This window comes from Salmo salar, chromosome 05 (genome assembly GCF_965601325.2).
Source record: "Salmo salar chromosome 05, fSalSal1, whole genome shotgun sequence".
Classification (NCBI taxonomy): Eukaryota; Metazoa; Chordata; class Actinopteri; order Salmoniformes; family Salmonidae; genus Salmo; species Salmo salar.
In genome coordinates, this window is record NC_138295.1 from 57409462 (window position 1) to 57425764 (window position 16303).

General features: G+C 40.6%; 1 protein-coding gene across 1 annotated transcript; it reads left to right on the forward strand.

Annotated features, from left to right (window-relative positions):
• Positions 1–1868: 1868 nt before the first annotated feature.
• LOC106605168 (myelin-associated glycoprotein) lies at positions 1869–11648 on the forward strand. Its single transcript, XM_014200545.3, has 11 exons — positions 1869–1996; positions 2763–2852; positions 3995–4354; positions 4501–4806; positions 4905–5168; positions 5279–5545; positions 6802–7071; positions 7177–7482; positions 7885–7972; positions 8101–8170; positions 8645–11648. The coding sequence occupies exons 2-11, from the start codon at positions 2801–2803 to the stop codon at positions 9164–9166; spliced, it is 2505 nt and encodes an 834-aa protein (XP_014056020.2). The 5' UTR covers positions 1869–1996; positions 2763–2800; the 3' UTR covers positions 9167–11648.
• Positions 11649–16303: the final 4655 nt, after the last annotated feature.

Here is a 16303-nt window from a genome sequence, read left to right on the forward strand (position 1 = left end):
ACACCCAACTAATATAGGACTTCCAATCAAAGGCAACACCACACAGCTGCCTTCAATTGGAAGTCCACCCCAATTAACTCTACATATAAACACACTTACTAGACTACACATAGAAATACATAAACATAGACCATAAACCAAAAACCCGGAAATACTAAATCAAACACCCTTTTACCAAAACACCACCCCGAACCACATAAAACAAATACCCTCTGCCACGTCCTGACCAAACTACAATAACAATTAACCCTTATACTGGCCAGGACGTGACAGCAAAGCTCCACAGCAGAGATGGGAGTATCTGTCCACAGGACCACTTTAAGCCGTACACTCCACAGAGCTGGGCGTTACGGAAGAGTGGCCAGAAAAAGCCATTGCTTAAAGGAAAAAAATAAGCAAACATGTTTGGCATGTAGGAGACTCCCCAAACATATGGAAGAAGGTACTCTGGTCAGATGAAACTGCAATTTAGATTTTTGGCCATCAAGGAAAATGCTATGTCAGGTGCAAACCTAACACCTCCCATTACCCCAAGAACACCATCCCATCAGTGAAGCATGGTGGTGGCAGCATCATGTTGTGGGGATGTTTTTCATTGTTAGGGACTGGGAAACTGCTCAGAATTGAAGGAATGATGGATGGGGCTAAATATAGGGAAATTCTTGAGGGAAACCTGTTTCAGTCTTCCAGAGATTTGAGACTGGGATGGAGGTTCACCTTCCAGCAGGACAATGACCCTAAGCATACTGCTAAAGCAACACTCGAGTGGTTTAAGGGGAAACAGTTAAATGTCTTGGAATGGCCTAGTCAAAGCCCAGACCTCAATCCAATTGAGAATATGTAGTATGACTTAAAGATTGCTGTACACCAGTGGAACCCATCCAACTTGAAGGAGCTGGAGCAGTTTTGCCTTGAAGAATGGGAAAAAATCTCAGTGGCTAGATGTGCCAAGCTTATGGAGACATACCCCAAGAGACTTGCAGCTGTAATTACTGCAAAAGGTGGCTCTACAAAGTATTGACTTTGGGGGGGGGGGGGGGTGAATAATTATGCATGCTCAAGTTTTCAGTTTTTTTTTTTTCTTATTTCTTGTTTGTATCACAATAAAAAAATATTTTGCATCTTCGTAGTGGTAGGCATGTTGTGTAAATCAAATGATACAAACCCCCCAAAAATCCATTTTAATTCCAGGCTGTAAGGGAACAATATAGGAAAACGCCAAGTGGGTTGAATACTTTCGCAAGCCACTGTATAAATTGTGTAGGGAAACAATTATATCAATTCATCATCAAAGGGACTTTTATTCATTTATTAATTTAATTTTCTCTTTTTCTAAGCCTTTTGAATTGTACATTTATGATATCCACATTAAAGTCTGCTTTTAAACCTTCTTTGAAATGTAGCCCATTGAGTAGTAGCTATGGAAAGCAGCAAGTTATGCAACATGTCAAATGTGTAATATCCATCAGCCACAGATGTCTTGAACAGTTATTGCCCCATTAACCTGGAACTCGTTGTAAAAAGTCAACTTGAAACTTGACTATTTCATTACATTTGTGTATTTAAATCTCTGGTCAAATTACTGTTGGATTGTATTCCTTTGACATAAAACATTTATAAAAAAAGAGAAGTAAAGATAATTATTGCAAGGGGCTATAGCTTTCTGTGTAATTTACTAGCCACTGGATTATATATTTGCGTACGTTTAAAGGAATCAGTGCATGTTGCCCTCCTTGTGAAGCTTGATATATCTCACTAGTAAATGTGAGTAAAAAAATCTGATGATCATTTGATATTACAGAGGAAGTCTAGCGCTTGGGGGTTGACGCTTATTCAGTGAAGGAAATGTCTGTCTTGCAAACAGCAGCGCCACTTCTTCTGACACTCTACCACATTGACAGGCAGGCAGCTGAACAACAGAACACCACTTCAGGTGTCATTTATAAAGCCTGAATTGTGCACTGGATTTGAACAGATGACCATCGCGTGAATACTGGTAAGAGGTCGCAGACACTATTTCTGTTTGTACTATTTCTGTTATGGTAATTCATGCGACTGTTATCGTTTTGCAATGTGGAGTGCAACATTTTAAAGTGTATGTTCCCAGGTGTTGATATTTTCAGATGAGTTGGATTTGGGAACACATTTCAGATATTTATTGCATCAAATTAAAATCAAATTGCTGATATTGTCAAGTTCAACTAGGCTACATTTTCTTAAGTGTGTCAGGTATAGGCTACATCTACATTTGCACAAATATCAACCTAATTAGCTCATAGCTCTATACACTTAATACATTTCTATTGGTCAGTATTTTCAATGGAAATGAATCTACACCCAAAACATGAACCTGTTTGACTTTATTATGCTTAATTTAGGTATTTATACCTACTCAGAATCAACACATCTTCATTGGCTTTAGGGTACAATTGAATAATTTATTTTTTATTCTATATTTATTATGTGTGAAATATGTTCATGTTACTATGATTCAAATCTCATTCTGATACAAATTATTGTGGTGTAGCCAACATGTCAAGTAAAAAAGCAAGAAAACTCACTCTGTCTTGTGGAGAATAGGGTCAATGTGGTTTCAGTTCCCTACAATCAAAATCTGTGTGGAATCATTCTATTAATGACAAATCAAAACTAAAATGTCGACATTTTGATGTGTTTAACTTTAATTAAAGTTATTTTCACTGTTAGTTTAATGTTTAAAAAAATTAAGACAATGTACTGAATGTGTGTGTCTGTCTGTCCAGACAGTGAGCTCATCTGAGTATTTCTGATACAGAGAATCATGCACATGACAGGAGCTGAAAGACTCATCGTCATTGGTTATCTACTGCAAGGTGGGTCGATGTGGGAAAGGCTGGGTCTGATGCACTGCTTTCTTGCGTCTCCCATTGCACGTTACCATTTACATTTTATAGGTTAGCTAGGTTTCTGTAGCTAGGTTTCCATCCAATTGGCGACAGATGTTCATGTGAATATTTAAAAATCTGCATAAGGAAAATATGAGTTGAAAATGCGATGGGAACACTATGAACTTTAGATTTTTATTTGGTACATGAAAATGTAAGCGAAAAAGTACATGTTGTGTGCACTATGTAATCATGCAGTGATTTCTATCTGCAACAAGTCCATTTGGTGGAAACACCACTGGTGGGAAATTGCACATATTTTCTTTATCGGATTTTAGAATATTCGCATGAAAATCTGTCGCTAATTGAATGTTAACCTAGCTACTGCCATCATGATTTTTTTTAATACGATATGACTTTACTCTCATGAAAACTGTGGATGGAAACATGGTTAGTGTTCTGATCCTTATTAAAAGCCCAGCGCAGTCAACATTCAGTTTTTCCTGTGTTTTGTATCATATTTATACAACAGCTGGTGAACTAACACTGTAAAAATGTGATTGGTGTCATTTCCTGATAGTTGCTGGTTGAAATACAGGACCTTCTAAACAGCAGGTTTTGCGTGGTTGGAGTTTTGGCTTCCCTGGTGGCATCACCAGGGGGGTAAAGTTAATAGACCAATAACAAAGAGCGTTTCAAACCTCTCTGCCAATAACTTCGTTTTAAGGTTGCATATCCATTCTCTGCTCAGGTGGATTGATCCACACTGTGGTTAATGCACCATTTTGTTCCCTTCCCCACTCGAAGACAGTCCTAGCAAAATTCTTGCTTGAGAATTAAAACAAACAACAACAAAAAACATTAAAAATAACTATTACAGTAAGTTGCTTTATTGTTAGCCAGAAATAATGTCATATTGAGATAAAAACGTTTGCACTGGGTTTTTAAAGTGATAGTTTATACAATCCATGTCTACTAGCATTGCTACATCCCCCCAAAATACTAGCCAGATTATTCTGCACATCGCTAAATAACTAGCCAACATATTCTTTTACGGTTTGTAGGAAAAAACAACAACCTAGTGAAGTTGAAAATAACCTAAGTCTAATAGTTTGTTGTGTGTATTTCAGGTGTTCTGTGCCTAGACTTTGCAGCTCTGATGCCTCAGAATATAGAGGCTCTCAGTGGATCTTGTGTGGCCATTCCCTGCTCATTTACACTGGGATCTGGATATGAGTCGTCCCTCACAGCTTCATGTAAAGGAATATGGAGGAAAGGATGGAGAAGAGTACACGTGTTTGATTCTAGTCTCACAGGAACAGGCTTAAACACCATTCAAGGGAATCTAACTGGGAACTTGCAGCAGAAGGAATGCACCACAATCCTGAATGACTTCACATCTTATTTCAATGACTACTTTTGTTTCAGACTTGAATGTGACAATGCTCTGAAATATAATTTTCCAGGACGTGTCACGATTGATGTAAAAGGTAGAGTATCATTAGAATATGCTATTTCTGTGTTGTGTGTGTTGTGTGTGTTGTGATGTGGTGTGTTCATTTAAGTTGCAGGTTTGAACTGGCTGTATTTAATGCACTGCTCATGTAATAAAAGGTTGTTTTTTTTACTCCCTCAGAGTATCCATCCAAACCCACTCTAAGTCCAGCAACAGTGGATGTGATGGAGGGGACCTCAGTGAGTTTGATCTGCTCTGCTGCTGCCCCCTGTCCCTCACTCCCTCCAACTCTGACATGGACCCCCACACTGAGTGACAGTGTGGAGGATTTGCAAGAGACTCCGAATCAAGTCATAACTTCTCTCCTGAACTTTACCGCTTCACATGTCCACCATGGAGAGAAGATCTCCTGCACTGCGCTGTACAAACGACAAGCTGGCAAGAGTGATAAATCATCCAAAACGTATCTGACAGTCACTGTTCTTTGTAAGTTGATTCATGACTTCACATCTTAAGTTAGATTCATGTATGGTAAGTTATTTATTTCTATAGAATTTGACAACTTTCTCTGCACTCTCCCTCAGACTCTCCCAAGAACACCTCAGTATCAGTCAGTCCCTCTGGTTCAGTGTTAGAGGGCAGCTCTGTGAGTCTGACCTGCAGCAGCAATGCCAACCCAGCAGTGGGGCGCTACAACTGGTACAGAGTTATTGGAGAACAGGTTTCAACAGTGGGGGCTAGCAGAATGCTAACTGTCCAGGTACCAGCAGATGATAGTTACTTCTACTGTGAAACCATCAATGACCATGGAGCCGAGAACTCATCTGTCATTCAACTAGATGGAATATGTATGTACACAATGAAACCAAATATTAACAATATTTTCAACTATGGACAGTATCATAACACACACTAAATTGACTCTTGGCGTACAATATCTATTGTTTCTTTCCCCCAGACCCTCCCAAGAACACCTCAGTGTCAGTCAGTCCCTCTGGTTCAGTGGTAGAGGGCAGCTCTGTGACCCTGACCTGCAACAGCAATGCCAACCCAGCAGTGAAAAACTACACCTGGTACAAAATCAATGGGACTGAGGCTGTCACTTTAGGATCTGGAGAGAGCTTCACCTTAGACAGTAAAGCAAGTGATAGTGGGGAGTACTGCTGTGAAGCACTGCATGCACTTGGTACGGAAAAAGCCACAGTTGTTCAGCTGGATATTCAATGTAAGTTATATACATTATACTTTTGCAATGGTATGATAAGGGATGTAATTTAAGGATTTTGGGCACTGGCCAGCCAGGATAGTATACTGCAATTTTTACTAACCTAGGTCCAAAATATGTGCCACGCAATATTTGAAAAGACAAAATGTCACTAGCTGGCGGGCTAGTCGGTTCACATTTTCTACTAGCCCGGTCTGAAAAGTACTAGACACGGGTTAGCAGGCTAGCTTAATTTCCATCCCTGGGTATAATACAGTATAGCTCCTAGTGTAGGAACAGAAACATAGAAACATCAAGACGCTGCTAACACTTTACCATAAGGCTTCATTATTTGGCATCAACTAATGTATCGTTAAATTGTGTCAATGCATTTGTTAATCATTTACTAATGGTAAAGGAACATGTCATATTTTAGCCATCATTTAGAAATGGTACATGTAGAACCTTTCACTAATATAGTTGATGCTAATCCATAACCTTATTGTAAAGTGTTACCAAGATGCTGTGTTACCAAGACGCTATAAACACTCTATTTATAACTGGTTGAATATGACTCTGTGTTGAGGCACACATCCAGCTGCTGTGGCCAGCCACACCTGGTGTGTGGCCAACGTCTGGGTCATGGGTTCACGCCAGTGCCCAGACTGTCTGGTCCAATGACAGTGGGCCATTGTCCTGTTGCGTGACAACCATGAATCTTTACTGTGTGTGTGTGTGTCAATGGCCCTCCATCACTGAAGCCTGTTGTTGAGTTTGTATGGCAGTGTGAATATGTTTATGCATGGCTGTTTGTTCTGTATTGTCATTGGCAATCTAGTCAAGATTTGTGTTTTATCTCAACTGAAGGGTTTCCGAAGACAAACCTAGAAAGCAAAATTATTATTGGCCAAATCCAGCCCCCAAACAATCCTCCGGCGTGTTAATGTGGCCTAGTAAACACTTGGAATAACGGTCCAAAAGTGGGTCAGGTTTGATTGCCTTAACTTAGCCAGATCATTGCCATGAAAAAGCTAGACCTAGCCTATCAAGTTGGATGCGGCCCACTTCTGGTGTAATTCAAAGTGGTAACTGAGCCACATCTATATGCCAGCCCAGGTTTGGCCCTTATTGTGGAAAGGATCTGGCTTAGGTATGGCAACGGAATCTGGCTCACAGCTGGCTTTATTGTATAGAATTACAGACATGTAGCATGGGAAGTATGGATAGGCAGACTAACACCACTGTTGAGAAGTGTATAATGCACTGTTTTCTTCCAGATCCCCCCAAGAACACCTCAGTGTCAGTCAGTCCCTCTAGCTCAGTAGCAGAGGGCAGCTCTGTGACTCTGACTTGCAGCAGCAATGCCAACCCAGCAGTGAATAACTACACCTGGTACAGAGTTGAGGGATGGGAGAAGGACATTGTAGGGTCTGAAGAGAACCTCAACATCTTCAATGTAACCAGGCTTTCAAATGAACATTACTACTGTGAGGCTCAGAATGTCCATGGACTGCAGAACTCTGAAGCCATCAATATCGATGTGACATGTATGTACTGTACAGTATTTATTCTACTGATTATAAATGGCAATAACTCATTAATGTGAATGAACTATTAACAACAATTGTGACCTCCCTGTCTGTTCGGTGTAGTTGCTTCAGAGATCCAGAACACCTCTCGCTGCATCCGGATTTCAGCTACATCTCAAATCAGATGTTTCTGTGATAGCTTTGGAAACCCTGCTCCCACACTGGTGTGGCAATTGGCTGGAGAGTCTGTCAATCACTCCACTAACACCATCATCAGGGAAGAGCCAATGGGCCGAGCAGGCCTGAGGAGCTCCCTCACCATCCGCCAACCACAGGAAGAGGAAATACCGAGTCTGGTCTGCCTCAGCTCCAACATTGATGGTTTTGACAGCTTCTCATTTAACTTAACATCAATGAAAACATATGAAGGTACAGTTAGGAGACGTTTGTCCTGCTCTACACCAGAATTAGTTGCTAACAGTCCCCCCGGTCCCACTAACCATTCAAGAGCTTGGAACTATAAGGTTCTATCTTTATTTTTTGTCAAAATGTAGTTATTGACATAGCCTTGTTCTGTTCAATGTTCTCTGTGTATATAGTAAAAATACCCCTATTCATGTAAAAGAATACAAGATAAAAATGGCTGACACCATTCAAACCAATGAGGATTCAGAACTTTAAAACCAATTATCTCAGAAACATCTTTATGCAGATAGAACCTCATAGTCCCAAGCTCTCACATCGCCAAATAAGAAGGGTTTTTAATACAAAGAAGGAATGGCGGTGCTTGTTTTACACCTCATTTGTTTTCTCTATGTTTTGATTGTGCAGGTTTCCACCTAATCTCTCTGTTGATCGGGGCTGGTGTGGGGGCAGGAGTGATGATGCTCCTGTGTATCCCACTGCTTCTCATCTGCAAGTAAGTGACTGACACAGGGGCCAGGGCAGGTACGATAATGTGAAAGACCTTTGGATAGATCGGTCCAATTTTTGTCTGGACTGGTATTTGACGACATTATCTTAACATCTCTGTTGTTTTGCTCTCAGGCGTAGGAGAGCCAGGCAATCACCAAACAAAAGACAGAAAGACACAGCAGAGTTCATAGTGACTGATGAGGTAAGTAACTACACTGACATTCCGACATTGCACATGTGTATGTGCTTACAGTTTAACAATGTGGAAAGGCATTGATATACATATTTCACAGAAGAGTGTGCATGAACACCCTATTACATATCCTAGATACTGGTATTTTTGTTGGAGTGAAAGATTGCGGGTAGCTTGGCTGATGGAAATAAAAATGTAAATATGCAAAAATCAACCGTGTGCATGAAGAGGACCTCAAAGTCAGTTTAGAATGCAGTGGTTCATTACTGTAATCAAGTGTTTTGCAACCATATTGTCTGGATCTCATCTTAAACAACTAACTAACAACTAGCCCTTTCCTATCCAGTGGTTGATTTGCTCATATGATTGTTTTGCATTGTGTTTTGTGTGGACACCAGGCAGTTACAGCTTATAGGAGTCAACATAAAAAAAAACTCTGCCAGTAAGTATATAAACCCCTCTAATGTGATGCTTACCCCTCAGACCCTGTTTCAGGAAGAGGACAATGTCTATGTCAATAAAGCCATGCTGGATGAGGCCCTCGGGCCCAACAGGACAGTGGACAGGGAAATTGACGACACAGACCTACTCCACTACGCCAACATGAACTTCACCAAACTCCAGGCCAAGGTGGCCAAGCAGGGGGAGGGGGAGGGGGAGGGAGAGATCAGGGGAGTCGCCTCCAAAACGGCAGAGTACGCAGTGATCCGTCTGCACTCCACAGGTAGTATTGAGGGAGGGGCTAGGAAGAAGGAGGCCAATCCTGCTCTGGAGCAGGGGGATCACGCTGAAGACCATGGAGCTAAAGTCTTAGAAGAAACCCAGGCAGGGCACGAGAGTGATGGGGAAGAAGAAGTTGCAAAGGATTCTGCGCTGCCAGAGCTACAGGGCGTGACTAATTCTGCCCTCAGTGTCCAGGAGTCTACAGAGGCCCCACTGGGACAATCTGAGCAGCACAACACAGCAGAAACAGCTGTGGATGAGGTGACACTGCTTTCTAAGTAGAAAGATTCCTCTAATGGTGAAGAGGAGGTAAGGTATGGGAACATATGTCATGGTCAGGTCATATCTGAGGCAAATTAGGGAAAACCTGAGTTAGATAAGAGGAAGAGGAGGAGAGTATAAAGGCACAGTAAGCTGCTGTATAGAGGGAGTAAAGCTTATGTGCAGATAAGCTAGTGCAAGGTTGTGAAAAACCACCCATAATGCACTGCAGAGACATCATCGTCACCTTTCAAACTGTAGAAACACTACGTCCACCTTTTTTTAACACCAGTCATTCTACAGTGTCTGTTCATCAGTTAGATTTGCATCTCTATACACACAATATATACAAAGTATGTGGACACCCCTTGAAATTAGTGGATTTGGCTATTTCGGTTTAAGATGAAATCCAATTAGGGAATACATTAGATTTTGTCCTGCTGATCTACACAACCAACTCCACATTTTCAAAGTGAAAGAACAATTATACCATTTTTTTTTTACAATTTAATAGAACAAAAAAAAATAAGATGTTTTGATTGCGTATGTCTTCACACCCCAGAGGTAATACTTGGTGGAAGCACCTTTGGCCGCTATTATAGCTGTGAATCATTTTGAATAAGATTCTGTGAACTTTGCACAACTCTTAGGGTAACACATACCCATTGTGTTTGTCAAAATAGCTCAAGCTTAGAAAATTTGGTTTGGGAGTCATTGATGGACAACAATATTCAAACCTTGTCACTGATTGTAAAGCAGATATGTCAGTACAGTCCACAATACTTGAAAATACAAAGGGTTTCACTCTGTGTTGTGTAGTTCTGGATTTGGCCCGTGGTTTTTAATTTAGGACAAAAAGTGTATTTATTTGCTGTGTTTCCTTGCAGTATTACTTAACAGCCTTGTTGCAAACAGAATGGCTGATTTGGAGTGGTTTTTTTTTAAACACAGGCTTCCTCCTTTTTACTTTTCTATACAGGCCAGTAATGTGGAGGGAATGCAATGTTGTTGATCCTCCTGTTTATGGCGACAACATCGTGTTATTGGTATGCTTGACCCCGGCAGGGATTGGGGAGTTTGTCAGGATCATAATAAATATGAAAGGAGCAAAGCCCAGATAAAAAGTTAGAAACCCTCCCTTCTGAATACCAAACACTGGGATAGAGTTGTATTTTTCAGCAAGTCAATTACATACATTTTAATCTCAAAGACAAACAAGAATGGCTTTCCAATAGCTGCTGAGTGTTTCTGAATGGTCCAGTCTCAGTCCTGACTTAAATCTGCTGGATTCAATCCGGATTCAATCTGTATCGCCGAAGTCAAATTAAATGAAAATCAAATCAAGAAGCTGATTTTCAGTCTCTCAGTCGCAGCTTTGATGAACCTGTACTGTCTCCGGAAGATCCGAGTTATAGCTTGATTGAAATTTAAAGGCAATGTTCCCGCGTTTGCGGAGACTACATTCACGTTAAACGCTGCAAATGTCGGCTCAATCATAAATTACATTTTTAAGTAGATCCTACGTGATACTTCAGTGATACGGCTGGAATCCAGCACAAGGTTTGAATATTGCTGTCCATCAATGACCCCCAACAAAATTTACTGGACTTGAGAAGTTTTGACAAAAACAATGTGTATATGTTGCCCTATGAGGTGTGCAAAGTTGTTAGAATCTAATTCAAAATTATTCACAGCCCTAATAACTGCCAAAGGTGCTTCCACCAAGAATTTACTCTGGGTTGTGAAAACATACGTAATTAAGACAGCTCCGTTAAATGTTTTTATTTATTCATTTGGAAAATGTTTTATAATTTTTCTTTCACTTTTAAAATGTGGAGTAAGTTGTGTACATCGGTAGGAAAACAATCAAATGTATTTTTTTTAAGGCAGCAAAATGTAAAGACTGTGCAAGGGGTGTGTAGACTTTCACTAGGCACTGTATATGTTCTTTTATTCTGACTTTTAACTGTGTGTTTATAGATTAGTGTCATTCCTTACATACATTTTCAATTAATTCCATTTAATCTCGCAACAGTTTAAGAGTGTGATATTTTTGTTTGTTTTTCCCTGAGTTGTTCCTCTTCTATGAATATGTAACTTAGCGTTACAGAAAATGTGTATTTAAGAACTTACAAAATGTGTGTGATGGTTATGAATCACTTCAACATGTTGTATTTTTGTTGTTATTGTATATTTATTTTTTGTTAATGTATTTACAATGAATACAGGTGAATACAGGTTACAAGCAGTCAGTAATTTCAGCATGATTCAGTAATTATGTAAAGTAAGAAGTCAGTAATGACACACATTACAATGTTGAACAAATATTAAAACATGGTGCCAGTTGCATAGCATCTACACAATAGCACATCCTGAAATATGGGAAATTCCTAAACAGTGAAGCATTTCTATTTTGACAGCCAAGTAAGCACACATTGCATTGATGTACCACACGATGTTCAAACCCACTTTGAATGACGTCAATAAATTCTGTTTCCTGACATTTTGGTGTTGACTGACTTATAATTTAAAAGTACAGTTAAGGCAACTACCGATACTTGAATGTGTTTTTATTGCTAACAATCCAGATATAAAGCACTAGTCAAAAGTTTGGCCACACCTACTCATTCAAGGGGTTTTCTTTATTTTTACTATTTTCTACATTGTTGAATATTAGTGAAGACATCAAAACTATGAAATAACACATTTGGAATCATGTAGTAACCAAAAAAGGTGTTGAAAATATATTTTATATCCTTCAAAGTAGCCATCCTTTGCCTTGATGGCAGCTTTGTACACTCTTGGAATTCTCTCAACCAGCTTCATGAGGAATGCTTTTCCAACAGTCTTGAAGGAGTTCCCACATATACTGAGCACTTGTTGGCTGCTTTTCCTTCACTCTGCAGTCCAACTCATCCCAAACCATCTCAATTTGGTTGAGGTTGGGTGATTGTGGAGGCCAGGTCATCTGATGCAGCACTCCATCACTCTCCTTATTGGTCAAATAGCCCTTACACAGCCTGGAGGTGTGTTTTGGGTCATTGTCCTGTTGAAAAACAAATGATTGACCAGCTAAGCGCAAACCAGATGGGATGGTGTATCGCTGCAGAATGCTGTGGTAGCCATGCTGGTTAAGTGTGACTTGAATTCTAAATAACTCAGTGACAGTGTCACCAGCAAAGCACCCCCACACCATCACACCTCCTACTCCATGCTTCACGGTGGGAACCACACACGCGGCGATCATCCGTTCACCTACTCTGTGTCTCAAAGACACAGTGGTTGGAACCAAAAATCTAAAATTTGGACTCATCAGACCAAATGACAGATTTCCACCGGTCTAATGTGCATTGCTCGTGTTTCTTGGCCAAGCAAGTTTCTTCTTCTTATTGGTGTCTTTTAGTAGTGGTTTCTTTGCAGCAATTCGACCATGAAAGCCTGATTCATACAGTCTCCTCTGAACGGTTGATGTTGAGATGTGTCTGTTACTTGAACTCTGTGAAGCATTTATTTGGGCTGTGATGTGAGGTGCAGTTAACTCTACTTATCAACTTATCCTCTGCAGCAGAGGTAACTCTGGGTCTCCTTTCCTGTGGCGGTCCTCATGAGAGCCAGTTTCATCATAGCGCTTGATGGTTTTGCAACTGCACTTTAAGAAACTTTCAAAGTTCTTGAAATTTTCCAGATTGAATGAACTTCGTGTCTTAAATTAATGATGGACTGCAATTTCTCTTTGCTTATTTGAGCTTTTCTTGCCATTATATGGACTTGGTCTTTTATCAAATAGGGCTATCTTCTGTATACCACCCCTACCTTGTCACAACACAACTGATTGGCTGAAACGCATTAAGAAGGAAAGAAATTCCACAAATTAACTTTTAACAAGGCACAACCTGTTAATTGAAATGCACATCAGGTGACTACCTCATGAAACTGGTTGAGAGAATGCCAAGCGTGTGCAAAGCTGTCATCAAGGCAAAGGGTGGCTACTTTGAAGAATGTGATATATAACATATATTGTTATAATTGTTTATAATTGCTATAATTGTTTAACACTTTTTTGGTTACTACATGATTCCATATGTGTTATTTCATAATTTTGATGTCTTCGCTATAATTCTACAATGTAGAAAATAGTCAAAATAAAGAAAAACCCTTGAATGAGTAGGTGTGTCCACACTTTTGACTGGGTGTGATACAAATATTTACAGATATTTACAAATAAACCTTTATACTTTTTTTGACTATGAATGAAACTTCCTCTGATATTTTAACATCAGTATACTGGGTTGTGTAGTCTTCTTCATCTGAGCTGCTGCTGTGGCCTGCTCTGCGGTGGCGAGGGTCAGAACTACAGACTGTCTCGTGTCTTGGCTTTGCTCTGAACGTGACCTCAGAGTAGCTGATCTCCACGTCATCCTCACTGCTCCCTGTCTCCGTGTCCATGTTTGGCTCGATGGTGGGCTTCGAAGCACACACTTCCTTAATGTTCTCGTAGTCATCGCACTTATCAGTCTAAATATAGAAAGAGAGTTATACAAAAAGGAGCCCTAATGAAGCAGCTCGAATGTTGATATTTTGTATATTTGGAGAATATTAACTGACTTGGGCAGCCAGATTTTTTTCTAAATTATTCTTAGCAAATATCTTAAGGCTGTGTGAGTTAATCTGCCTTTTCCAAACGATCAAGTGCTAACATTAAGGTCCAGTAAAACACATGAAGTCATTTTCCCATTTTCTTTGCCGTTGTGATACCCCTTCTGCTACTGCTGGACTGCCTGTACAAACGTCCTTCTAAACGTCCTCTTGCTTTTTATTCCATCAGTATTTCTCCTACTACACATTTTCTATGATGTAAGATGCACCACAAATAGAATTACAGGATCTCTGTGTACTCTTACCTCAATAACCTGTTTCAGTAACAGTGGCGTTTTGGTTTGTTAGTAGATTTGCAGCAAAGTGATTATGACACATCACTTCAAAGTTTCCATTCACAATGCTCGGTTTAACTTTATATTCAGTTGAACTGACATGTGGTTACATAGTTACAGAGTAACTATTCAAATAATTCAATTGAATCAGAATTTGACTAGTTTCCTTAAAAAGCACTCATTATTATATGCAGGCCTATCTTAGCTGCAGTTACAGTGTAAAGCTGAATAATGACATTCTGGTGATCAAAGAAGTTACAGTGTCACTTCATGGCATAAGGGCTAATGTGTGATGTTGCCCATTGTTTTGGTATACACATTTGTTATTACGGTTGACTGACCTTTTCCTTCAGCTTTGGCTTGGCATCCTTAGCATAGACGTCACCCTCTCTCGCTTGGTCTCTAGGACCCAAGCTACCCCTGGAAGACAAGTTGTGTAATTGTAAGCGTTTGACTCATATTTGTTGCCACATCAGGTTATTTCCCTATGTACGTTTTGGTCGACTACTACAGTCATTTTCACAGTAGTGGTTTCAATACATTACAAGGACAATATAAATGTATGATATATTTTAGGCCATTTGTATGTTTTCCCACATCATATGCATTCACTGTTTGGAATTACTGAAGAATGCTCTCTGTGGTACTGTAGTACGGTGTCCATTTTAGGACACCATCAGCCTCAAAAGGTTAAGCTTGAGCCTGGGGGTGCCCTAAAATGGATACCGTACTGTAGCTGTCAATGTAAAAAAAATATTATTATAATTTTTTGGCACATTTTACCCCTTTTTAGTGATATCCAATTGGTAGTTACAGTCTTGTCCCATCGCGGCAACTCCCGTACTAACTCGGGAGAGGCGAAGGTCGATAGCTATGCGTCCTCCGAAACACGACCCCGGCAAGCCGCACTGCTTCTTGACACACTGCTCGCTTAACCCGGAAGCCAGCCACACCAATGTGACAGAGGAAACACTGTACAGCTGGAGACCGAATTCAGCATGCATGCTCCCGGCAGCTACAAGGAGTCACTAGAGCGCAATGGGACAAGGACATCCCAGCCGGCCAAACCCTACCCTAACCCGGACGACGCTGCGCCAATTGTGTGCCACTTCATGCGGCCGGCTTCAGCACAGCCCGGGATCGAACCCAGATCTGCAGTGCCTTAGACCGCTGCCCCACTCGGGAGGCCAATGTGATGTGTTTTTATTTGAACCTATCCTTTTTTCATCTGCCTTCCCCACATTCTCAGAAAAATTGTCAATCTTACATCTCCTGGCCCCTGAATTGCAGCGAGGCATAGTTGACTTCATGTTGCTGTGTGTGTCCAGTGTGTCCATCTTTGTTTCTGATTGGATGGCTTGGTGAAAGAACCTGAATAAATTAGATGGAATGCATTAAAATAATGTCAAGTATTGAAATAGTTCATTCATCCCTTCATTCATAACTGTACAATGTGTATGCTATACTCAGTCATTCATGACTTACTGAATACTGAATGATTGTAAATAGTCATTGATTGAGTAAACTGTAGAGCTACAGTATATACAGCATATAAAGGCCTCATTCTTCCATATTTAACCCCTTCAACAACATTGTTCGATTTCTCTCACCTGCTTTCCACCTGGTACCTTCAGAACACTGTACGCAGTGTACATGTCAGAGGTCGACCTTTAAAGAAATAACAAACAAATTGAATCACTCTGCCAAGACTGACAAGTAGACACAGGACTATATCTTCCTTTAGATGTTCAAACTGAGACAGAAAGTAGTGGTGATCCACAGTAACTAGTATAATGGAATCCCATTGTGAGTGAGGGAGGCCTGCTAAATGTTCTCATTGAGACTTGCGTATGTCTGCCCATCCAGACGTGTGTCTGTGTGTGTGTATGTGTGCATGCAAACGTGGCTGCTTATGTGTGTTTGTCTACAGTGTGTTCTTGTCTGTGTGACACCATGCCTGATGCTCTTACGTGCTGTCTGGACACGATGTCCTGCTAGGATAGGGATGCTGCAGTTGGGGTAGGGGCTCTGGGTGGTACGGGCCGTCTGGTCACAGCTGATCTCTGCTGCTCCCCGGGGGGTCTGATGCTGACGCACCCCCTTCACTCACCAGGTTCTCACTTGTGCCATTACGCCAGCCCTGACAATGACACACACAGGCATAGAGGTACACACACACACCCAAGTAAGAACACACACAGGCATAGGCGTACACACACACAAACAC

Coding starts and splice junctions, on each gene's coding strand:
- LOC106605168 (XM_014200545.3), top strand. CDS start 2,801: ATGCACATGACAGGAGCTGAAAGACTCATCGTCATTGGTTATCTACTG. Junction 7,072..7,176: donor CATCAATATCGATGTGACAT/GTATGTACTGTA, acceptor TGTTCGGTGTAG/TTGCTTCAGAGATCCAGAAC. Junction 7,973..8,100: donor CCACTGCTTCTCATCTGCAA/GTAAGTGACTGA, acceptor TTTTGCTCTCAG/GCGTAGGAGAGCCAGGCAAT.